A 25,638-nucleotide genomic window follows, 5' to 3' on the forward strand; every position below is an offset into this window, starting at 1 on the left:
GTGGCCTAAATACATGCAGATCTAGTGTTATATGTAGTGAGAACATAGTTAGGGCATCCCACTCTTGTGTTATTTTGCAATTTGCCAATAAAAAGAAGAGGCAACCTGCAGGAATGCTGATTAGCAAGTATTAATAATGATGCACTGTGGTAAAATTAATGGTCAGGGTAATGGATAGAGCCACAGTGGTGTGACAAAAAGGGGAGGGGGCGGGTTATAACTCAACCGTTAAAGTTATGCCTGTGATCACCCTGAAATAAAACGATAATGTACTTTGTGGTCTGTAGCTCACTGAAAAGGTCAGCAGATTGAAAGAAAGAAAACGTTTAGAGCTATTTATGATAAAAAATCTACCGTGACACCTTTCCCGTTTCTTCCTGTAGTTATAGCTCGCAATAAAATTTGAAGCCGAGCCTCTCGATACGCCTCGTCTGAAATTACAGGCCCACTTTTTTTTATTGCTTTTCAATTAATTTGACTAGTCACATTTTATAGCTTATTTTAAAAGGAGCGGCTTATCTTGCCCTCATATGCACTTTTTAAAAGCATTGTTGACCAAAAGTAACTTTCAGCCTGAGGAATATTTCTGCTTATCTTCCAGTGCACTGCCATGGCTGCTCCCCTTGCCTTCAGCGTGGCCTGCGAGTCGTGTGGCACAACAAGCCCACCATGTTTTCTGATGAGGCACGCATTGCCCCTGATGGGGTCAAAGCATCATCACGCCATGCCAAGCAACAAAGTTTGTTTTGACCTCTGGCATGGAACAACTTTGGAAAGATGACCAGACGGACAGAAGAAGCTTCACTTGAAGGTACAGATCAAATAAATGAATACGTTGAATATATTGTGGTTTGTGGAGATTGTGTCGGCTGTTGGATAAATTGCTGATATACGTCTGGATGTTCGCTCCTTTGACAACAGCGCACTCTAGTGGTTGGAAAGTGAACTTGCATGCATTTGTTCTGTAGTCACTCCACGCGCTCCTTCTAGTTATGCTGCAGCTGTCGTTTTTTTAATCGATCATTTGCTCTGATTCTGAGTTGATCAAATTAATAAAAATATGTCACAAGTGCAGACGTGAGCTAAAAACTTTAAAACATTAATTACTTGACATAAAATTCTTCCAAAAGAAGCGATATGCGTACCACTAAATTTTCCTGATGTGAAGATGGAGATTCTGCACTTTATTTTTACTCCATCAACAATTTCACCTCAGGTCGAGAAGTTGAAGCTACTGCAAAATTTATCAGCATTGGAGACAAGAAAAATAGGTCAATTATCTGGTTCATCATGATGTTTCAAGCCTCTAACAATGCCAAAGTCATTTGAAACAAGCCTCCGTGATGGGAAACAACAAATAGAAAATATTTTTTTTAAAAATTCCCCTCTAGTTTTTATTATCAAATCATATCCACTAGGTCTTCCCCCATGTGTGATATTAAAAAACTGGGAAATCTATTTCAACCCCATGAAATCTCTGCAATGCCCTAGCTAAGCTAACTCGACAAGCCCTTGAAAACATGCCGGCAATACTTAAAACACAGTACAACTGATTGCATCATTTCCAAAAGTCAAGGATAAACATTTTTCATCAGACAAAGAACTCCAAACATTTATTATTCTTTACATGATATAAAAAATATTCCTCACTATTTATTGGATGTATTTGTATACAAATTAGGCACTGAGGTGGCATTGCAAATGTTCATCAGAATTGTAAGTGCAATTTGCGAAGTGTGGGCTATATAAATTCAAGATGCGTTCACGGACACAGCCCCCTCCTCCTCCTCCTCCTCGGCAGAGTCTTCAGAGCTGTTTACCACGGCAGCACTGAGCGCATGGAGCTCCTCCATAACAGAAAGGAGTCTCTCTGGCAGGAGAAAGACAGTCGAGCAGGCCGTCAGACGGTCCAATCTGGATTGAGCGGACAGCGCAGGCACGTCACTCACTTTCTGCCGCTAGTTGTGATCCCATGAAGCAGCTTCTTTCTGAAGATTTTTCGCCTGGCTCTCGAGGAGCAGATATGTTTTGCGGAAAGTCACTCCTCAGCTCTCTCTCGGCGATTTTCGCCTGCATAGGAAATGACAGTTGGTTGGTTCACCAAAAAAAAAACAGCTTCAAAATCAGCATGTGTTTGTGTCAACCTCTTGTTTACGTCGGACGTCTTTTTTGGAGCGTTGGCTTTGCGAAGCTTCGGTTTCCCTCCAGTGATTCTGTTTGCGAGTTACGGCCTTTTCGAATTGCCGCAAAGTCATAACTGTGCGACAGGAGATGATGAGTTAAGATCACTCTTGATAGACAGCAGTGTGTGTGTGTTGTTACCCCCCCCCCACCTGCTTTGGTGTGTTCCCTCTTCGCCGTGCTGACTTGCATCTCCATCTCGCTAAGCTTCTCGGCGCAGCGGCTCTCCATCTCAGACACTCGCTCCCGCAGGACTGTGTTGAACCCGCACATATGAATTCCATCTAGGTTGTTTTAGGTGCAAATCTCACCTTTCTCGCTGTTCTCCTTCAGGCTGAGCAGTTGACATTGGAGCCCCTCCTGAGCAACCTTGCTCACCTCCAGCTGGGCCAGAACCCCCTGCAGGTTCCTCTGGATCTCCTCTCTGGCTGCCACGGCTTTCTGCGTCTCATCTCGGCTCTGCTCCAGCTCCCCTTGAAGTTGCTTCAGCTTGTGCTCATCTAAAAGGAGACATGCAAAGTAAGATCAATCTTGATAACAGGCCTCTGCGCCCTGGGAAAGATCTTACGTTCTTCTTTCATATCAACCAAAGCTTTCTCAATCAGCTCCGGGGTTCTTTTGAGTTCCTGGGTGAGCTTGCTTCTCTCTTGACTCACCAAATTGAGTTCTCTCTGTAAATTTGTGATGCTGCGCAAGAAGAGGTGAGCAACTCGGTGAAGGTTCTCCGAGACAATGAATTGAATTTACTGTGCGGGCTACCTTTCTGTTGTCTGCTCTGCTTGCTTACTGCTCTTCTGGACTTTGTGCAGGGCGGCCCTCCTCATAAACAAAGCTGTGAAGCAAAATCATTCGGATGTACAACACTGTAGGCCAGTAACAAATACAAAGTCGGTCTCAATAACAGCACCTTGGACTGTTTCGACTCGGCCTCTGGCGAAATTCAACCGTGGTCCAAAGCTATTGAGTTTAGCGTGTGCTGCGTCCACTTCTGTTATTTTACGATCAAATAACACACTAAATCTGAAGGGCACAAACAAAAACTAGATCATGAAACATCAACGATAAATACCGTGGTGCCTTGAAATAAAAGTGTAAGTCGTTCCATGATCACACGTACATATATCAAATTATCCTTTCTCATTGAAATACATAGAAATCCATTCCAGCCTTTTCCTAAAAGACCCAAAGTGTCCAAAATGAAAATATCGAATAACAGCATAATTAAATACAATGTAAAGAATCAAACAATTTGGCCACCATGCATTTAAAAATGCAGTTCATTCCATGATTCCGCTCCTTCTGGTGTACCTGCATCGGCCACCAGATGGCAGTATAACAGTTATTAGGACGCTCAGTGCAACGGTGTAATATTCATTTTTCATAAATGATAAAGAATATAAGCCTGTATGTATTTTTATATTTTCAATATTTGCATCTCACTTTACCTGCGCAAGGCCTCGATTGTACTTTTGAGCCCAACTTCTAAGCTGAGACTCTTTGCCTTCAGTTGTTGAGTCTCCTTGCAAGCCTGAGCCAAGTCCCGTTTCAAAGTCTAAGCAGAAAGACGCATTTTATTTATTGTGCATCCACGATACAAAAAAAAAATGACATGGCTTCATGAGACGCTCACCTCTATTTCCACTTTCTCCTGGTCCAGCTCAGCTATCCTGCCGTCGAGACTCCGCTGGAGGACAGTTGCGCGATGCCGCTCATCCTGCAGCTGTTGCTCCACGAGTCCGAGCTGGAATATGAGCAGACCATTCCAGTTTCCCATCACATTGAAAACCATGCTGTCAACAAGCTTCTCGTCAGACACCTCTGAAAGATGTTTTTCCCTCTCATCTCGCAGCTCAATGTCCTTCAAACGAAGCTGGACGCAGAGTTTGAACACCTTTTCCCTCCAGAGGTGAAGGACAAGAAGACCATCAGCTTTTTTCGCCACAAGCGGGTCTGCCGAGGCCTATTTAAAGACACAACATTCAGTAAGTACATGTGACTCGGTGACCAATGTACAGGGGACAAAAAAAAAAAAAAGCTCACCTTCTTCAGCATCTTCTCTTCTTGGAGGGAGACTATCTCACTCATGGAATTTAGTCTGACAGTCAACAATTCTGCCGTTTTCTGCAACGCCATTTTCTCTTTGTTGAGCTTCTACCAAAAAAATAAAAATAATGCATGGTTAAAACCTGAAATGTTAATTACAATAATTTGTTGTGGGCAATTTTTTATTTATTTTTTTGTACGCTGTGTATAGTTTTAACCTCAACTGCTTCATTTAATTGTTGCGTTTCTCCTTTGTCCGCAACAACCTGGCCAATGTAATTTCGGAGGCTGTGCAGAGTTGCTGATTGCGTCTCGTACGCTTGTTCCATTTGTCTGGAAAAAAAAATAAAATAAATCACAAGTGAGAAAATGTGTTAATGGTCTTATCAAAGTCCATCTTACGCTCGGGTCGGATTAAATGCGGAACCTTAGATGTTCTTTAAGCTCGTCTCTCTCGGCGGACGCCTCCTTTAGATTGCTTTTCAGTTGCAGCACTTCCCGAGTCGCTGACTCAAGTTTATTCTGCAGTTCATGATTTGATTTTCTGGCCGAGCACAATTCCAAACTGTGGTCTGCATTCAACTGTCGCAGCTGAACGTGAAATAAGAAATTTGTGAACATATAGTTTCATATTTTAGGATTGAAAAACATTTGGCAAATACCTCCTCTTCATGCTTCTTCTGCATCTGCTGAATTTTTTCCACCATTTTTAAAGTCTGCTCTCTGGCCTCCGCTGCTTGCTGCTCGCTCATTTTGGCCTTGAGGGCGAGTTCCCGAGGGTGACCTTGACTCTTCATTTTAGCAATTTCCTCATCAGACTCTTTCTTAATTTGTTCAAGCTGTAAAACACAAGCACGGAATGTCTGCCGTCTTCAAATAAAGGCGAGAAGAAAAAAACCTTCTCCGGTATGACACCGAGATTTGCAACGCCAGTTCATCCCAAGTGATCGCAGGAAACATTCCTGTCAAAATGAAATGTTTGCTTGCCTGTAAGTTTATTTTCTCCTTCTGCGTATGGCAGCGAGTGAGCTCCTCTTTCAGCTGCCTCTGCTCAGTCCTCACTTTGCTCATTTCTTGAGTCATTGTCTTCAGGTCATGACATTGCCTGATGCACAACAATTACACTTGCCAAGTTAACGAACAGTATTCTTAATTAATCTCAAAACGACGTGACTCCATTTGCTACCTGTTTATGGTGTCGTTTTTGACTCTAATCTCTTCCCCGTGTCTCTGCACTGTGTCCTTCAGGGCCTCCATCTGCTCTTTCAACTGCTCAGCCTCCGCTTTGTGCCTTTCTGCCTCCAGACACCACTCTGCTTCCCATCTGGACCACTGGTCGCCTCTCTCTTTGGATCTGTGTTTGAGCAAATGGAGCCATTTGTGTACCTACCGAGCCCGCCCTCCAGCAGATGGTATTTTCGACCGTATAAATAATACTGTGGAATACCTTGTCCTCAAGTCTGACACATTTTCCTCTGGAGTCCTTCCTGTTGTGTTTTCTCGCAGCATCATGCTGTACTGATCATCCTTTCTCTGCGTTAATATTTCTCGATGGGTTTTAGTGAACCCAAGCCAGGGATCTGTCGATGGAGCTGCGGGGACACTCGAGTTCATCCAGGAAATGCACGGCTGTGTGGCTACGGCCTGTTTGGCACCCTGGACACTTGATGCAAAATGAGAGGGAGGCACAAGGTCATCCTGGGGTTTCCCTGGATAACGACATGAAATGTGAATTATGCATATGACTGCTTAAGGGACATGTATGAATATGGTGAGACAAGCGTCAGGCAATTCCAAATCTACCTCGAGTCACTAGAGGGCATATTTATAAATATTGTAATGTAACCCCCCCCAAATAAAATACACAAAAAGTATTTGCATTATTGATTTAGTTCACTTTAATCAGGGCTTATCACAAAGCTTATTAATTCCAGTATCTACTTCGTTGTCGCTACTCTACGTACGACGCCACATGCAGTGCACCATCTGATGGACTAAATACTGAGTCCAATAACTTACTGGAAGTGAAATCGGTTGGTATGTTGAGCTTTTCTTTCCCACTATTATATCGGTCCATTTTCACTGCAGTCAAGCTTGCAGGAAGCAACCTTTTTGTTTGTTGTTTTTAGGCAATTTGCGACACCACGTCGACTGTTGACCACTCCTGCAAATTTTTTTTTTTTATTGCTAGCAAGCTAACCATACAATATCTAGTTTTTCTATTGCATGTGCACTAAAATAGTAGAACAGGCGCTTCTAAATATGCACAAATCTGGGGAACTTTGACGGATAAGTTGAATAATAACGCCACTTCGCGCAATGCATTGTGGGCCTTCGATTTTTCTGTGACACCCCGCGTTTAGTCTTGCAGGTAAACCCTTTTTATGGGCTGCTCGCGGTTTCTGTTGTCTTCCATAACGTCTAACTTTTAATACTGTCTCTAGTATTTAATACTTTATTTTACCCTAACCCTATTTTACCAACAAAAGTCTTTAATACAAAACGTGGACAGGAGGCCGTGCCAACTGTTTAACTGACACACACTATTCGAATGTTTCGACTATTCAAATGTTTCAATATCAGAGGTCACTGCAGTGCAGCGGATTCTATCGATCAGGCAGAGAGAAATGACAATAAATGTAACGGAGTAAATGTCGCTTGTTACCAGCCACCTCTGCTGATGTAGCTCGACTTTGCTGCGATCTGGTGCATTCATAATTATGTCACAGTAGCCCCAACAGCAAAATGCTGATCCTATTAATAATTAACATCTCACATTTTCATACTTTGACATCTCAGTGTGCATGTGCAATGGCATCATTATGCCTCTACTGGAAATCGAATGAAAAAATAGATGGCAGCATATGCTCAGCACCACCTTTTGCTCTTTAGCGTTGACCTATTTTCCACAGGGGCTCATTGAAATTTCAAATCAGCCAATCACCTTTTGATGTCACTCACACAATACAATCAGAGTGGAACATCCCTTGATCTAGCATAGCCTTTGTTTAGATTTGGCAGATGGAAAATTAATTCATGATGTTGAATTTCAACGTTATTTCATTTTTAACAACCGTCACTCCAATGCTACTCAGTTGAGCGCTGACCACCACGACCACTCTGTTAACATCACTTTGTCCATCTGTTTGGAAGTCAGCAGGCAGCTATCGAGTTGAGGGAGAATGATGAAGAGATGCCAATTCTGCATTCCGGTCAGTGGATGGTTCAATTGATTGTTAACTCAACTAGTGAAAATGATTCCTTTTACTTGTCCTTGGCCTGCAAAACACTTCTACAAAGTTTCATGAAGATTTTAGTATTTTCCCTGCTAACTGCATCCACCCTATTACTTTTTAATCAAAACATTCCATTTGGTTTAATTAGAAGTATTCTGAATTGTAAACTGGCTTGCTATGTGTGATTGCATTGTCGGGAAATGCGGTGCAGTAATCCTTCTTCAAGTCCTCCACTCTATCCTGGGGGAGCCAGAGAAGCTCCTTCTCTGATCCTTTTATTATATTCCAGGACTGCCCCTGGGTCTTTTCCCAGCTGAATGTGCAACTCAGCAAAGTGCTGCATTTATTTTCCCACAGTGGAAAACAATTTTTTGTTGCATTTTACCATCTTGCTTCCCGGAGTCTGCCTCAGTGAAGCGCCTCCCTCGAGCCAGGTACGTGCGATGGACATTCCCGAGAGGAAACATTGTCTTGAATTTATATTTCTTCATTGAAAAGTAATGGACTTCACATTCCACGAGGGTACTGGCCAAATTAAGAAACTAGCGGCAATACCTAGTGGGTTCCTATCTCCTGCAATTTCTAATATGTCCAGTATATGACTCATATATATTGTCCAGAGGCGCTTGATATGTAAGGAACAACAACAAAAAATAGATTCCAGTGATGAGTCACCTCTCCACGATGAGACTCATCCGTAAACTTGACAAATCTCAAACCCTTAATCCAATTAAGCAACTATGGTGGCTTCTGTTATCCCAAAAGCCTCCCATCTTAAAAACTTACACAGTTTTTTGGTCTTCAATTATATCCCCTCAGCCTCTCTCCCCATCTGCTTATTAAACTGGAGTGCAGCCCAGTGGCTGGTGCCTATCATTAATTTGCAAGGCTCTTCAATCCTGCAAAGGCTTTTGTTTACTCTCTTAATATATGAATGCATATTTAGCTTATACGCCTATGTCCATTTTGAAATACAGTAGATTAGATTTGAGTTTAATATAACTGAGCTTGTTTACAAGACTTGTCATACATTTGTTCCATATAGCTAAAAGCAGGGGGGGAAGGGGGGGGGGGGAGGAGGGGGGAGGGGGGTCTTCCAAATATAGACTCATTAGTGATCAAAAAGAAAATGGAACATAATGCGAGTGTGCTTGTGTGTCCGACTGCTCGGTGTTTAGTTAATGGTTGCTAAATCAGGATTTTCTCGCCTGTTTTGAGGATCAATCTAATGCACTGGCGTATCCCGGCGGTCGCTTAGCAACGCGCGGCCGGTGGGCGCCGTGGAGAGAGATCTCTATAGTGGGCGCTCCATTAAAACCGTTGGCGCTCCTGACCTTGGCGTCGTGAATGCGCAAAGCCAGCAGCGCAGACTGTGCAAAGCAGGAGATGTCTGATGTGAGGAAAGATCTGATGTGTCTCCGATAGGGAAGCGCGGGCGGGTGGACACGCGTACATTCCAGCCCATTGTCTTATCACCGAACCGAGAAGGGGGAATGCAATGGAGGACGTCCACAGATGGAGCGCGTAACGGCGTCTGTTAAAGCAGGTGAGTTAACCTAATGATGCTGCCCCCTCCTAATTATTACATGCATATATGTCACGGTTGCTGTTGTTTTTTTCATTTAGTGGTGTTTTAAAGCGGTGAACATTGATAAGGCATTAGTTGACTTGTCATCCTGCATTTATTAATACACCGTTCGAGACGTGGATTTTAACAAGCTTGCCATAATATGGTCTCATCATATCTGGGCTGTGGCTTGTTTTCCCTCTATGGATCCAGATCATTGCATTAATTAAAAACGCACTGACGATCACACGAAAGCTGCATTTTGCTCCCCCAGGTATCTCCCTCTGCATCAATTCTCCATTCTTATCTCGCACTGCTAATTCGGGGGGCATTTGAGGAATCCACTAAATCGGTTTGGACGCGCACATGTCAAATTACAAGGGCATTGGGAGCCCTGTGCTGTTGTTTGACATTATAGTGCTTCCTAAAAAGCTTTTATTTCCACAGCAACCTCAGGCTATACCTGATTCCAATCAATAAGATGTCCTCAAAGATTTTCTTTTTATTGGTGGTGATTTGTGTGCCTGTGAAGATTGTAATGGTGAAACATGATGGTAACAATTGTAAAATCTCCCTACTCTGATTTATACTGGTATGGTCCCAGTAAACCTAAAGATGCTCTCGGTCATGCATAACCATCTGCAATAAATTCTTACAGCTCTGAAAGGTTTACATTTTTGAACCTAGTTATTTAGTCTATACCCATTTGCTAAGTTATAGGCAAATAAATCGTTTCAAATTGAAATCTCTTCAAAAAGTCTGGACGTTTATGGTGCAGCTTGTTTGCTATGGGCCATAAAGCCGCTCTCAACATGTGCCGATATTCCAAAAGCTATACAATGCATCAGGTGGAAAGCTAACTTCACATTGCGGCAATACGTCAAATAGAGAAATCATTTGAAGCAGGCATGTATAATGAATTTTTAAAAAACGCTGCTCATTTTTAAGAATTCATATTATCCCTTTTGATCGAGCTGAAAACAACGAACCAAGTCTGATCGGTAGTGCTGATTCTGCTGCTGGATTCTGCTCCATTAATGATATATTGTTTAAGGAGGGAAATTCCCCTGATCTGTTGTTTAAAATATTATTACAATTTCTTTTGTTGTTGCCATAGACGACGATCTTAATTCATGCAGACAAAGTCCCCCACCTCATTCGTGTCGCCATTGAATCTCACTAACATGTCTCGTTCTCTGCAACCAGCGAACTGACGAGCATTAGAAAAAGTTATGTGCTGCATCGCATCATTTGTAAACAGCAGGAGGAAGTAGCACGCTTGTCTTGGGCTAATTAGTTCCTCCTTTTGGGAGGCACAAATTGTCTCTCGTTTTAATCTTGAATAGCTTTAGCGCTTGGAAAATGAGCTGCTTCTCAGCAGCGGCCTTTCACAACGCCGGAGGCAGAACTCGTCGATAAATTTGATTAGGTTAACAAGCTTGTTGTGTTTTGTTTTTTTTCCACGTTCATCGACAAGCCTGTGAGAACATAATGATGAGCAATATAGCCTGACTGCAATCACAGATTTTAAAATGGGGGGGGGGCATTATCTTGCTTGTTGACATCTGTTAATTTATGTTTTGTTTATTGAAATAATTCTGTCTTTGTTAAGACTTTTCATTAAGCTAACATTATTTGGCTTGAGGAGGCAAAGTTGGTTAGCTCATCACTCTTATTTGTTCGGGGATCGCCCGACACTTGCCATCATGCTTTTTATTCAACTAGCTTCTATCAGGGTGCCTTGGGTGTGAAGCGCAAACACTTGATTTGAGAGATGAGCTGTCTGAAATGTTTCAACATAAAGACGAGCGCTCCTCTCGAAGCGAAGCCGTTTTAATCTTCCTTAACTTGAAATGTTCTTTTAAGTGTCGCTTCGCACCTTTTTTTTATCGATATGCTTTAACAGCATCATTCCAGTATCAAGCAGATGGCTTCCTCAGTATTCAGCGTTATAGGCATTTTATTCCTAACAGAATATTTCTCCTAGTGGATGATTTTCATTAGCATGCATTGATTGTCTAGATTGCAAAATTTTACGCCACTGCACTCCATCTACAGTCTAATTATTGTCTTTTCAGATCGGTGTTCTCTGCAACGAAAATGAGAAGAGGCGATGGCTCATACCTGCCTGAGGTGTATTTGGATTTGTTAAGCATCGGATCCGAAAGCAGTCTGCGTGACGAGTTCAGCACGAAGGACCTGAGCCGACACTCGTCTGCGTTGGTGTTGCGCAAGGATACAAACCATGTGGCCGGCTACATTTAAAGACCATCTGCTGCCCACGCACCTGCTCCACCAGCAAGGGAGCGTTACCATCACCCACTGCGCTCTGTTCTGGTGGATATTATGCTCCTGCTGGTCATTTACCAAGGCCACGAGCCAAAAGTTCTACCCCACGGTGACCACCCAATTCGGGAAACTGCGAGGCCTCAGGGTGCCCGTGCCCAGCGAGGTCCTCAGGCCCGTTGACCAGTATCTGGGGGTCCCCTACGCCGCCCCGCCGGTGGGGGAAAAGCGCTTCATGCCCCCGGATCAGCCATCTGCTTGGTCGGGCATAAAGAACGCCACCCACTTCATGCCCGTGTGCCCTCAGAACATCCACAGCACCGTGCCAGAGATAATGATGCCCATTTGGTTCACCTACAACCTGGACACGGTCGCCTCGTACATCCAAGATCAGAGCGAGGACTGTTTGTATCTCAACATCTACGCTCCGACGGAGGAAGGTGAGTGGGTGGACGTGCTGAATGAATGATGTCCATTGATCACGGCTTGCGCAGCCTTGATGTCATGGCGTGTTCTTGGCATGTACATCGCTGTCCTACTCGGGTCATGTTACATTTAGATTGATTGAAGCCTTAGCAAGAAGAAAGATAAATATACTGCAGTTTAGCATTACCCTTCCCTCTAGGAAACATTGAATAAAATATTGCTGGGGTGAGGTAAGGTTCCCAGATTAAGTCTGTTTAAACCAGGCAGAATTTTAAATGAGTCTTGCGTATACTCACCGGCCACAATATTATGACCCCGTTGCACAGTCTAGTGAAATTCAATCCAAGAGTTCACAATGTCTGCCTTTACAAAGATGGATGAGCACAATAAAGCCTACTGGGCTTTCTCCAACAGTATTTGTAGTTTGCACAATCTCCTAAGATCTGATGCAAGATCATAAAATCAGCATTTACAAAGATAATAGAGGCAATAGCATCATAAGGTGGCTTTGAGAAAAAAGGAGCTTTCACACTTTTATTTCAGAACTAACTGCATGCAAATAATGTACAGTATGTGCAAGAAGATAAACATGAGCTCGCTAACAGGGTGGACATTTTGGCTAATGACAGGTTGGAGATTTTTGGCTGTTGTTATGGGCAAACAGTAGCTCTTGACTTAATGTCGTTTTTCCCTTAGCGACGTTTTCCCCATCATGAAAGAATTTCGACGTAGCTTTTTTATTGAATCAAATTAAATGGTGCAAGTATGCGAGCAAAAAACTTTACTCAGGGTTATTCCTCTATTTACCTTAGATTCTTTTTTTGTTTTATATGAAACAGCATCTTTGTTCAGACAGGTAGGGTGTCTTTTGGGGGCCAATTAGTGAGGTACAAAAAGTCAACTTTTCTCTGTTGTCGAGTCTGTCCTGGTTTAACATCGACTCTTGTGACATAAGCACTTGAGAGAATATTTTGTACACCTACTGTGAACCTTTATATTAGTTAAGCAACCTCATTGAGGATAAAAGGACAGGGATATAGCGCTTACAAACCGGTGAAGCTAATTCATGTTGCTTCAATTTGTGTCCAACAATAGACCAAAAAAAAAAAAAAAAAAAACAGCGTTCCTTCCATTTGGCTTATGGAACATGGCTCTCTTCAAGCGCCTGAGCTACAGTATCCTAGCAACAGCACACAAACAGCCTGCTTGACAGGTAGCCGTCCAAAATGGTGCATTTAATGAGCCGCCCCCCAGTTTGAGTCTGCACTCAAAGGTCTCCTCACCTATAACACTGCTTAATTAAACACTTCAAGGCATATATTTGCGTAATGCAAAGTTTTAACGAAGCGCACGACACACTCCCACCTCATTTGTATTCATGGTATGCTTCAAATGCCCTCAGGTGTGACAAGATTATTTGCCGTTTTTTTTCTCGCTCCGCTCGAAAGTATCAAATAGATTGTCTGATGTAAATGTCTTATAAATGCAGATTTTTTTTTTGGATGCAATTGGATTTTAAATGTATAACTCGTATTGTGGATAGGAAGTATGTAAGGACAATGGAAGCATGTGTTTTCACACACAATGTATGTGGCTTGTAAATTCTCAAACGCACACACACACACACACACACACACACACACACACACACACACACACACACACACACACACACACACACACACACCAACCCGCGGAATTAACGCGTATACGTCACCGCAGTTCACATAATTACAGCGTCTCAAAAATACTGGGAAAAGGATGGGTGGCCTTCTCTGCCGATAAAGATTTTTTTCTCTCCGTTCTGTTTGCTTGACTGAAAATATCGAATAATTTTTTTGGTCTTGTATGAATTGCAGGGAGCCAACACAAGAAAAAGGGCTCATCTTTTTCTCATGCTGAGACACATATATCAGAAGGTATTTTTTGTTTTCTTTCTCTTGCTTCTCGACTTTAAATAATATTTTATATAAGTGCTCTTATATATGTTGTGGCAATAGTCGAATCTATAATTTTCCAACAGTGGCCTAGACCAAAGTGGGGGTAGACACGGTGATACAATGACCGGCCAATCAGAGTGCTCAATTGTCACAGATGGCCGACGCCATTTACTGGAGATCAACATCAGATCAGCAAGTGTAATGTCATTATTTGGAAACACTAGAAAGGCAGAACTAATTATCTGCACCACAGAATTACATTTATCAAAATCTTCCTGGGGGTGGTCAGGGAGGGGCTGCCATTGGCTACGATGTAGCTCCGCCCCTGCTTTTAATGTGTCTCTGTTAATCTTCCATTGCAGATATAAGGGACTCGGAAGCTCGACCCGTGATGGTATACATCCACGGAGGCTCCTATATGGAAGGCACCGGGAACATGATGGATGGCAGCGTGCTGGCCAGCTACGGCAACGTTGTTGTGGTCACGCTCAACTACAGAATTGGAATATTAGGTGATGAAAACATCTCAGTACATAGATGGATATGTCTAATTCGTACACGTCTATCAGACTGGCCGTTGACGTATTCCCAAGAACTCACAAGGTTGAGAAAATTCTGTGTCCTCCTGTTTAGCATTCAGAAGTAGCGAGTTGTTCCAGGACCGGACTGGGGAATAAGTAACTGGATCAATTCTCAGCACAAGCGACCTCCGTGCGGTTTTGTGAATTCAAAGTAACAAGGATTTATATATTCATGCGTGTTGAAATTGATCAAGTCACTCTTGCAAAGAAAGCGTTCAGGTTTGATAGGCACAACGTCATGATAGCAACCAAGACACTGCAGGAGACCACAGAAAACCTCTCGGATTTGGATGGGAGGAAAAGCGATATCGGTTCTTTTTGCACGGCCCAGCCGCTACCACTTGTTGTGTTTTGTGTCCGACATATCCCAGGGTTCCTCAGTACTGGAGACCAAGCTGCAAAAGGAAATTATGGACTCCTGGATCAAATTCAAGCTCTCCGTTGGATCAGTAAGAACATCGGCTACTTTGGAGGGGACCCGGGTCGTATCACGGTTTTCGGATCTGGTATCGGAGCGTCCTGCGTCAGTCTGCTAACACTGTCCCACCACTCGGAAGGTAAGTTTGTAAGGTTTAAATATTTGGAGTGGCTGAATGTTTATACTGATTATAACCTCAAAGCCTTTAGAAATGGCAAAGCTTCTATTATGCAGTACAAGTGCTGCTGTAATCATAGAGGGCTAATTTTAGATGCCCATAATCGTTATAATCGTTCTAGCTTTATTGTTGTTTTCCAGGCGTAGAAAAGAGCACCGGCAGGAAAATGATGTGATCTCAGATTAGGATAATAAATACCTTCAAATCATTCGCTTATTCAAATCTATGCGCTGGAATCAAGTAGCGTATTTCAATACTCGCCTACCGGGAGCTGCCGTCCTCTCATGGAAGCCGAGCGGAATCACAAGAGGAGCCGAAATGGCGTTTCCATCAATGCAAGTGTGCTTTGCAGTAGACGCACAAAGGCCTCGAGGAGCTCTTTGAAGCAGACACGATCGCCGGTGGCCCCCCCAAAAAATGCGAATAAATAACGGCAGCGGAGGAGGAAAGTCACATTGTTGCCGCAGTCTAACAAATCATGTGACTATCACTTGTCATATATAGACGGACCTTCCTAAGATGGAGGCATCGCTCTACATATAAAGCGTCAACAAATTAGCCTGTGTATGAATCAATATATATATATATATTTTTTTGCCGTCGCTTGGTGGGCAGCTGCGTGCGTGGTATGTAGCTTGTTAGAGGCTCAGAGTCAAAGATTTTGAACATCTGTGAATAACTGACAAAAGGGAAAATATGAAACAATATTGCAAACTGATCATTAGCGCACACGGCAGCGACAGCTCATAAATCAAAAGCCGGGATCGACAGTGATATATGATTATTTACATCGTTAAAACCAACGGCGACGGGGTAATCATTCTTCTTTATCAATTCATTTCTGCTTGCAGTTTCTAGTGGCCCAGGACTTGTTGTCAATATTTCGCCCCAACTATATTTTCTTCATTTACAAACCCAAACCATGAATAGCAATTATTTGAAATCAGTAAGGACACGGTGTCCTTCAGGTTTGTGCCAAATGATGATGCAAGTCATGCAGATTAGATAAAAGCATTCATGTAATTTTTTTTTTTTTTTCGGAATCGTGCTCCAGGGTTGTTCCATCGAGCCATCATTCAAAGCGGTTCTGCGCTGTCCAGTTGGGCTGTCAACTATCAACCGGTCAAGTACACTCGCATGCTAGCCGAGAGGGTGGGCTGCAACGTGTTGGACACGGTGGACATGGTCGCCTGCCTGCAGAAGAAGACGGCAAAGGAGCTGGTGGAGCAAGACATCCAGCCCGCCCAGTACCGCGTGGCATTCGGGCCGGTGATCGACGGCGACGTCATCCCCGACGACCCCGAGATTCTGATGGAGCAGGGCGAGTTCCTCAACTATGACATCATGCTAGGTGTCAATCAAGGGGAGGGGCTGCGCTTTGTGGAGAACGTCATGGACCTGGAAGACGGCGTGTCGGGAAGTGACTTTGACTTTGTCGTCTCCGATTTTGTGGACAGTTTATACGGCTACCCCGAGGGGAAGGACACCCTGAGGGAGACCATTAAGTTCATGTACACGGACTGGGCCGATAAGGACAATCCGGAAACCAGGCGGAAGACTCTGGTGGCTCTGTTCACAGATCACCAATGGGTGGAACCCTCGGTGGTGACGGCCGACCTCCACGCCCGCTACGGCTCCCCGACGTACTTCTACGCCTTCTACCACCACTGCCAGAGCCTAATGAAGCCCGTGTGGTCCGACTCGGCCCACGGAGACGAGGTGCCCTACGTCTTCGGCATCCCCATGATCGGTCCAACCGACCTGTTTCCCTGCAACTTCTCCAAGAATGACATCATGCTCAGCGCTGTGGTTATGACATATTGGACCAACTTTGCCAAGAGCGGGTAAGTTCTAAACGTGTCTCAGCTGCAAAAGTTTCTCACCCTCAACACTCTTAAATCGTCTGATTTCGACTGCGCGGCTCTTATTTAAGACGTTCGACCTTTTAACTCGCGCTACTTCATCACCTTGATTAAAAGACTGTAGCATTGGCTAGAAAATAGTGTGCCTAATTAAGACCAGTCTTAACTCTCGCTGTCATTTCTTGCAAGCTTATCTCCCTTTGTTCCTTTGTTAGTTAACTGTGGCTGAGTAGTGAGGTGCCAATTTTTCATAGTCATTTTAAATAGAAATAGATTTTTAAATAATCGTCAAGCCATACATATTTTATCTTAACCAAATAGAGAAGGTGCTCATGTGTAGGCACGGAGCATCGAGGGAATGCCGAGCCCTTGAGTAGAGGCGGTGATGTTACGCAATCCCCATCCTACATACTCACGTTACTGATCGTTGTGATTATGCCAACACTGAGTTCCAAATGAAGATGCAAAATCGGTTTTGCACGCATACCAGAACGCTACAGTTCTCGACGTCAAAGGAAAAAACTGTTAACTGTTTCATAGAAAGCCTTTTTTTTTTTCTCATGTAGCATTTGTTCACCTTTTGTTTAACTTTGTCAGGGATCCCAACAAACCGGTACCGCAGGACACCAAGTTCATCCACACCAAGGCCAACCGCTTCGAGGAGGTGGCCTGGTCCAAATACGACCCGTACGACCAGCTCTACCTGCACATCGGCCTCAAGCCTCGCATCCGTGATCACTACCGCGCCACCAAGGTGGCCTTTTGGAAGCACCTGGTTCCGCATCTCTACAACCTCCACGACATGTTCCACTACTCTTCCACCACCACCAAGGTCACCCCGCTGGATCCCACCCAATCCGGCGGCAAGCGGTCAGGCGGCACCGGCCGGCCGCCGATGTCCACGGGCCTGAACGGCGACGAAGGCGGGAGAGAGATGGGCCCCCTTATCATGCCCAACCCTCGAGATTACTCCACGGAGCTCAGCGTCACCATCGCCGTGGGGGCTTCTCTACTCTTCCTCAACGTCCTGGCCTTCGCCGCGCTCTACTACCGCAAAGACAAACGCAGCCGGCAGGAAACGTCGCAGCAGCCCAGCCCTCAACGCGACAGCAAAGGCAACAACGCCGCCAGCGTGGACGAGACCCTTTCCCGGAACCAGTGCGAGGCCCTCCGCAACCCCATCCACGTGTCCCCCACTATGGACTACGCCCTCAGCCAGCGCCGCTCTCCCGACGACATCCCGCTGATGACGCCAAACAACATCACCATGATCCCCAACTCACTGATGGGTCTGTCCAACATGAGTCCGTACAGCACCTTCCCCGCTGGCTACAGCTCTGCAGGTCTGCCCAGCACTCACTCCACCACACGGGTATAACTCGGCCGCTGAGCAGACTCGCCGTAAAGACGCAAACATGTAAAGTTGTATTTAGGATGTTTAGATGAAATAGGATGGAATGTTTTTTTGTTTTTTTTTTCCTAGCAAGCGCCAGCATCCTGCTTGCTCTCTCTCATAACAGGAAGTGTCATTGTCACACTCATGTTGCGCAATGGCCGGCAGGCGAAAAAAACCAACAACACATATTTGACATCATGGCTTTTTGGGATTTTTCCTGGAAGGAACTAATAATCACATTTTTACTGTTGGATTTGTACGGGAAGCTCTTTCTTATTATCTATTTTGATCTGGTGGAGCTATGGGACGTCACGACTCATCGCAGGTCGGGGATGAGATGTTGAAGAAGCGGAAAACAGCAGTCTTGCTATTATTGATATTTTCTACATATTTCTCATTGCTTCTTATGACGACGTATTTTTAGCACAGTTCTTTTCAAACCGCTTTGCGTAATTTCGTCGAAAGTGTACTCCAATGCCAGATCCTCGAGTATCTCTAAAATATTTGACAATTTATACAAACATGCCTTCCTACGCTAGCTAGGCTGGTGAGTAGGTGTCGCCGCTACAAAAAAATGTAAATTAGGCATTCTTGACAAAAGAAATGTTTTGCATATGTAGTGTTGTGTAATTTATTGTACTATATTTGAGTATCCTAGCTCTTTTTTTCCCCCTTTCAAGTTTTCAAGTATGAGTTATTTTCCGCTTAATACATTGTACGACTATAACCTCTGCTTCACTAGAGAAAACTTTAGGCTCAAAATGTGTTTTCTTACTCTAACATACTCTTAATTCTTTGGGCTTTGCTTGTTTGTATAGAATAACATTTGATTGCTATTTCTTTATTAATATTCTAAACTCTTCAAAAAAAAAAGATATCTGTAATTACGTTGTGGGTGTAGTATGTATAACAAAGCCATTATTGGCAGTTAAAATGTAGTCGCATCAAAGCTACATTACAAGTGGTTCAGACCACGCTTGGTTGTCTGTTTTCGGAAGGAGATGATGGACTTTACGATTTTAGTTCTTTCAACCAGTCATAATGTGGTTTAACCTATTAAAGAATTTTTCCAACTAATGATGAGATTTGTTGAGTTCAGAAGGGTTACTTGGTGCAATGGTGATGCGTATACTTTTCACTTTTAGCTAACACGGCATTGTGGTCATCGAGGATTTCTGTTTTCATATCCTATTAAGCGAACAGTATTTTTTTTCTAAGGGGATAGCCGGAAGAAAAAATCTTAAAATAAAATATATCATACTGTTATACAAAGTAGAATTCGACCGAACAAATTTAAATGTACATTTTATTTGTATTTTATTTAGTGATTCATTCATGTTCCACTAGAGGGCGCCAGCATGCGACTGGTGACACTCGTATCACACGTTGATGCTAAATGCATGTAAAACTAAAACCAGATGTTTTTGTTTTATCTTGTAAACCTGTTAAGAATTTCCCAACTCCACAAATGGTATCGCATTTTTCAGCCACTTCTTGTAAATGCTAACCGCTACCCATTGTCTTCTTTTGTTGTTGTCTCCTTAACCCTCTTGTGCCCTTTCCTCACTTGTTAGCATGAAAGACTTTCCAGAATGCTTAGTTAAAAGCGGTTAAATCATTCATTTGTTTCATCAAAAGCAAATACTCCACCGCAGGAGGTCATTGCCACTGAATTTACGTCCTCCAAAATGCTTGCCTGTTTGTTTCATGGCTGCTTGTTTGTTTTTCCAGCACGGATTAGCGCAGCAGAGATAAGAGGAGGTGCAAATATTATTATAGCTCCGCCTCCCGCTGTTCAAACACATGTGGAACACAGTGTCCGGCACGCAATCATTTTATCACACGCCACATACGATCCAGATAACACAGATGCAGAAGAATTTGCTATTGCATGGTTTGTCGCTGTCCATGGTGCTGATCAGGTGATTGCATCTTGTAGCGTTTGTGAGCTGGATGACAAATGCGTTTGTTTAAAGTCCATTTATCCACTGACTAATGACTTTAAAGTAGTGTTTAAGTGTTATAATAATTCATAATGTGGGCCGCTCACATCTCCCCTGCTCCCCATCTGCACCCCCCCCTCCAATTTGCATACTTACATAAATGACTCTATTTCTCCCGCGAGCCACTGAAGACTCCTCCTAATCTTTTTTTTTTTGATCGTCAACAGCGATATCATGCACCCCGTGTCCCGAACGCTGCCTTGTGTGCCATTGCTTTAGGTTAATGAAGGCTTCTCATCTCCTTGCGTTCTTTTCAAAGCCATTTCAAAAGTGTCTGTCCTCATCCACACTTGAGTTTAACAATGCCGGCGTCGTTAATCTTCTTCTATACGATGTTGTCGTTAAAGCAAAAGTATCTTTGAGGGGTTCAATTTAGTTGGAAAACAAATCAGTCACGAAGATGGTGGCATAAAAAGTTGATGATAAGAGCTTGCTCACAAAGTCTTCTTTTAGCGATGACCAGTCCAAATGGAGCGCAAGAGAGATTCCAGCTATGTGTTTAAAAGGGCATAGCATGGAAAAATTAGAAGGGGATCTTATTCCCCCCCAAAAAGGGAGCATAGCAGTGTTCTGTCCAGTTCCACACTGGCTTCTTTGTACTGAACCCAGCTTTGACATCAACTGGGTCAAATAAGGAAGGGTGGGGGGGAGCGGGCAGCAGCTGGACCTGACTGTCAATGTCACCCTTGTTAGACAACTTCATCAACGTCCGTCACTAGCATGTCGATTTGTTTTGCTACCTTTTCCCAGGCACACCTCTAATTGATGTTTATTTAGACAACACAAGTTAATGCTAAGTTAATTTAGATGCTGAGGAAATCCATTTGTTAATACAGCATTTAAATGAAAGAAAATGGAAATTATGTTGTCTTATTGAAATTAAACATCAGTTGCTTGGCCGGCAAAGAGTCAACTATAACTACTTTTATTAGTTTCAAAGCAATTTATTGCTGGTTTTATTGTTAACAAGGCTATTACACGCATTGTGTTTTTTATATTGTTATTGTTTATTAACATGTAGCGCCTAAGCTACATTTACAATAGAAATATTGTTACAATAATACCTCTGTGATAGTATCAATCAAAATAGATTTTTTTAAATAGTTTTTTTTATATTTATTGTAATAAGGATTTGTCCAGTTGACACAAAAGCTCATTTGATTCACTCCCCTCATTCCTGTACCTGAGTAGAAGCAAAAGATTAATAGAATAAAAATAAACAATAGTGAGAAATGAGTGACCTGCCTGTCACAATGCTGAACCCACGGCGCTATAAATAATGTCTGGCAGCCGAAATGGGACTTTGTGACTTTAAGATGTCACTTGGGGTGATGTGGTCCATCTATTGTTGATGAGACAAAAGCGCGAGTCAGATTCATATAGGAGTGGCGCCGAATAACTTCTCATATCCTCATATCAGAGTCGGGAAGCCGCGCAGCCGAAACTTCAATCAACCTCCCAACTTCTTTCCGGCCATGGGTGAGTGCACAGAATTTTTAATAACTCCTTTTCATCTCTTATAAAAGCCATTTGTGAATGTGTAAATGTTGCTTTGAAAATATAATTTATGACCTTGGACATGATTTGTGGGATTGAAGACGAAGCAGTATTTCTATTTTTTACTTTTTTCTTCATTTTACCGTCACAGTTGATATATTACCTGTTGAGTAGTTTTACACACTTTTTTAGTCAAGTGAATTTTTTTTTTTTTTTGGTCACTCATTTTAACCACGAGGTGGTTTTTAATTCCAAAACTTCAATGAGACAAGATTCACTTCCTCTGATTTTTCTTGCACTCCACTTGCAAACATCTTGAGCACCAAAATGCCCGATTTTGGGGTCTGCATTGATTGGCTGGCATCAACTAAATTCACTGATGCCCTTTAACGCGTAATAAACTGCTCCTCGCCGTTCTCCAGCTGAAGCGTGGGCAGACGTTATCATTACCGCATCCCCCGGCAGTCTCCTCGCTGATACGATTTAAATTTAGATAGCAGCGTGGTTGCTTCCCACTAAAAGTCGTCAAATGCTTCACCACGTATTATTGATGTTTGCAACTGTACATCCGCTCCGTCCCCGTCCGACCTGACACTGAGTGACGGATGGACGGAGGATGGCCTGACATCGCAAGGGGTGACCTATTGACCCCCGCCTCCCCTCCCCCCCTGCTGCTTCTACTACATCATGTGTGGCTCTAAGGTCTTTGTTTGCTTGATATCACTGGCCTTTGTCCCACGGGCTTGACAATGGCTACCTTATGTTTGTCCACAATGAGACGCTCTCTCTTCAAGGCTGTGAAGTCAGCGTTCCACCACCAGCATCTCTCTTTAGCGTGGCGACGCCTGTGACCGTCGCAGAAGGAGAGCCGGACCAGCTTCAGGCGTCGATACAAGCGGACAAGCGTTCACATTGCAGATGAAATTATTTCGTAGTACCTTGTAGACAGTTTTCATCTCGGGGAACTTGCTTGTAGTGGAATACAGGATCAGAAGCAGGATGTTTCCGGTCAGGCAGCCTTGGCTTTGCAAAGCCTTAGGTGGTTTCCGTTATCCCATTTGTGTCACTGCTTTTATTTATTAACACTGAGGGTTGTTTGTTACCTGCTTCGGCTGCTCACACCGGGCAGAATGTTTTTGAAATAAGCAGCGGTTTTCTTTGCTCGCCTGCTTGTGGGTTGCAGTGGTCTTTTTTTTTTTTTTTTTTTTTTTTTTCCCCAGCGAATGCTGATGGATTTGCCGGGCTAGCTCTCCCGCAGGGTGAACGAATTCCCCATCCAGGCTTCGATGTGCTGTGTGGTTGTGTGTGCGGTATGTGCCGCCTGTGTGCTGATATATTATGCCCCCTCAGGTTGTTATGATTGCTGTATCCGGTGCTTGGGGGCAGTGCCCTACCCATCTCTGGTGGCCACCTTGCTGTGCTATGTAGGCATGGCTCTGTTTTGTGGCTGCGGGCACGAAGCCTTAACCCAGACCGAAGTCCTGGTCGAGACTTACTTCGCCCGCAATGAGCAGGACTTTGAGATCGTGGCTGACTTGTGAGTGTATTTTCCACGCTTGTTCTCTAAATTCGTCTCGGCTTTCTGCCCGACTGACCTTTTCTCCCCGCACCCCCCTCCCCTTGTGCAGTGTGGAATACTTCCAGTATGTCATCTACGGCCTGGCCTCATTTTTCTTCCTCTATGGTATCCTGCTGCTGGCTGAAGGCTTCTACACGACAAGCGCAGTCAAGCAGACCTTCGGGGAATTTAGGAGCACCCACTGTGGGCGATGCCTCAGCCTGACGGTGAGCACAAGGTCAAAAAGGAAAGAGAGGAGCGGGGAGGGGGGGGCAGCGATGCCATTGGGTCATTTTGGCAATGCGTAATGCCCCCAAAAAAAAGAAAAAAAATGAAATATGGTTAATAGCAGACTTGGTGATGCCACATTCATCACACAGCAACTTGCAGCATTCCCATGACCCTAAATTGCGCTTTTTCAAATTTCCACAGTTTATCATCGTGACGTATATCTTGGCCTTCATCTGGCTGGCAGTGTTTGCCTTCACTGCTATTCCGGTCTACTTCTTGTTCAACATGGAGCAGACCTGCCACGACATCAACATCCTGGCTGAAACAACCCCCAGCATAAATCAGCACGGCTGGATTTGCATGGACGCCAGGCAATATGGTGAGATGCTCCTATAATGACTGACCGCATGTGCGCATGATGAGAATATCAATGGGCTTTTTTTTTGTGAGGCAACAAATTCATCATTGCGGATTACGCCAATGCAAAACTAGTTAGTAAATTGCTCATGAAAGTGAATTTCCTTGCTGATGAACGAAGAATGCTTCTGAAGGTTTTTGCAATCAGCATCGGTAAGAGATACATCACTTATGTCACGTCTTTATTCAAGGGCTGCTTCCTTGGAATGCGGTGCCGGGCAAGACTTGCGGAATGACCTTGGCATCTATTTGCAAGACGAGCGAAGTGAGTAGACGCTTTCCATATTTTATTTCACGCACCCTTTCACCTCAACTTTATCTCCATGAATGATGTTGTATGGTGATACTCGGCAACATCTGTCCAAAATGAGACTGGTGTGAAAGTGAGAATAATTACATACACACACGGGGTGCTTTATTAATTTTTCGGGTATTTTGAGGATATGAATGTCCCAGCCTGAGACTAATCTTTGTTTGTTCTTTCTTTCAGTTTCACCTCACCTATGACCTGTATATTGCTGCATTTGCTGGTGCTGGAATCACCCTCTTAGCATTGGTGAGCATTAGTTTTTCCCACACTGGTCAGAATGTGATTAGCATGTTTATTTTTTAAATTGTTTCAGCTGGAAATGGTGTTCAAGAATATTATTAAGATGTTTAAAAACAATTTTTTTACACTATAGTAGTGGTTCAATAGACCACTAGTGGTATATGGCTCCCTCTAGTGGTCTGTTAAAAATACCTAGGTCAGTTCAGTTATATTTAACTTTTAAGCTAAAAAATTTGCATTTCCTCTTTCACAACTGTTTGGTTTTATTTCTGTGCTGGTTTTTTGTTTATAAATTTTTATGCGTAATACATTTTAAATGAACGTCTTTTCCTTTTTTTTAATTCTTCAATTTACACACTACTTGCAAAGGCAGAATTTGCAACATACGTAGCTTTGGTGTTGGACCTGTCAGTGTGCCAAATCAAATGCAGGCTTTTTTTTTTTTCCTCTTCCTCTCCTCCTCATCAATATATTCTTGCTTTGCAGATTCTCTTTTTGGTTGCAACCACCTATAATTATGCAGTCTTGCGGTTCCTGGGCAGGAAAGGCGTACGCTAAGGGCTCAAGCATCACCTCCGTCGATGGCGTCCTCTGATTGTGAGATGGACAGTCAAGAGCCAATCCGGTTCCCTTGCTAGTACTGCATCCGGTAACTTTCCTCACCGCTGTGTCTTGTACGCGAACAACTTACAAAGAGATGAAAATTCCCACCCTCCTCTGATGATTCTCTTGGCTTTGTTGTTCATTTGTCTTTTTGGTGACGTTTAGTGCCAGCGCTATTTTGATGTGTGGCATTTCAGGAATAATAAACAGCTCACCTTGCAAAGACTAACTTGCCTTTTAGCCCTTTCGGTGCTTCGTGAAATATGCATTGGGTGCATGATAATGAGTTGGCTGCGTGTGTATGGATTGTGTGCTTTGAAAGTGAATGTACCAAAGTTGTCTGCAGCGTTTTGTTGTATCAGCCTGCCCACTGTCACTCACGTAATTGCTTTGTTTAAACACCACTGTGTGGGGGCGAAACAAAGCCATGTATTGGATATTGGAGGTGATGCCTCTAATGCTTACAATAACATTTCCATCTATAAACTCTGTTAAACCCGTCCGCCCGCTCTGAAACTTGAGCTTTGTCATGTGTGGGCATTTACAAAGAAATTAACTTGGGTGAGTTTACTGTAACCTCAAATTGCATGTTTTCAATAAAATTGTGTTTAATCAACACCGTTGTGTTATTTGTGCAGGGTCGGGAATTCGTATGGTAACTGAAG

General features: G+C 43.5%; 4 protein-coding genes across 8 annotated transcripts in view; 3 read left to right on the forward strand and 1 right to left on the reverse strand.

Moving 5' to 3' along the window:
• The window catches only part of gng8 (guanine nucleotide binding protein (G protein), gamma 8), a 757,718-nt gene that overhangs the window by 353,241 nt on the left and 378,839 nt on the right, over positions 1-25,638 (forward strand). The gene's annotated exons all lie outside the window — the stretch shown is intronic.
• cchcr1 (coiled-coil alpha-helical rod protein 1) lies at positions 1,671-6,544 on the reverse strand. Of its 4 annotated transcripts, none has more exons than XM_037268979.1 (19): positions 6,244-6,544; positions 5,672-5,887; positions 5,411-5,578; positions 5,212-5,329; positions 4,887-5,063; positions 4,652-4,815; positions 4,443-4,557; positions 4,222-4,332; positions 3,998-4,141; positions 3,812-3,922; positions 3,627-3,733; positions 3,089-3,201; positions 2,941-3,013; positions 2,750-2,868; positions 2,493-2,681; positions 2,334-2,435; positions 2,145-2,257; positions 1,950-2,070; positions 1,671-1,870 (listed from the first exon to the last, which is right to left on the reverse strand). In XM_037268979.1, exons 2-19 carry the CDS (start codon positions 5,836-5,838, stop codon positions 1,752-1,754), a joined length of 2,331 nt encoding a protein of 776 aa, XP_037124874.1. In that variant the 5' UTR covers positions 5,839-5,887; positions 6,244-6,544; the 3' UTR covers positions 1,671-1,751. The 4 variants fall into 4 exon arrangements, with proteins under 4 accessions (XP_037124874.1, XP_037124872.1, XP_037124873.1 ...); XM_037268977.1 differs by having other exon boundaries at positions 4,222-4,329; positions 5,672-5,933; XM_037268978.1 differs by having other exon boundaries at positions 2,163-2,257; positions 5,672-5,933.
• On the forward strand, positions 8,731-19,191 carry LOC119133308 (neuroligin-3-like). The gene is made up of 7 exons (XM_037268982.1): positions 8,731-9,006; positions 11,106-11,753; positions 13,599-13,658; positions 14,042-14,191; positions 14,632-14,817; positions 15,911-16,700; positions 17,316-19,191. Exons 2-7 carry the CDS (start codon positions 11,273-11,275, stop codon positions 18,094-18,096), a joined length of 2,448 nt encoding a protein of 815 aa, XP_037124877.1. The 5' UTR covers positions 8,731-9,006; positions 11,106-11,272; the 3' UTR covers positions 18,097-19,191.
• On the forward strand, positions 21,470-25,589 carry plp1b (proteolipid protein 1b). Of its 2 annotated transcripts, none has more exons than XM_037269067.1 (7): positions 21,470-21,596; positions 22,965-23,151; positions 23,243-23,399; positions 23,605-23,782; positions 24,012-24,085; positions 24,311-24,376; positions 24,857-25,589. In XM_037269067.1, the coding sequence occupies exons 1-7, from the start codon at positions 21,593-21,595 to the stop codon at positions 24,926-24,928; spliced, it is 738 nt and encodes a 245-aa protein (XP_037124962.1). In that variant the 5' UTR covers positions 21,470-21,592; the 3' UTR covers positions 24,929-25,589. The 2 variants fall into 2 exon arrangements, with proteins under 2 accessions (XP_037124962.1, XP_037124961.1); XM_037269066.1 differs by lacking the exon at positions 21,470-21,596 and adding an exon at positions 22,425-22,653.

This window comes from Syngnathus acus, chromosome 14, assembly GCF_901709675.1.
Source record: "Syngnathus acus chromosome 14, fSynAcu1.2, whole genome shotgun sequence".
NCBI lineage: Eukaryota > Metazoa > Chordata > Actinopteri > Syngnathiformes > Syngnathidae > Syngnathus > Syngnathus acus.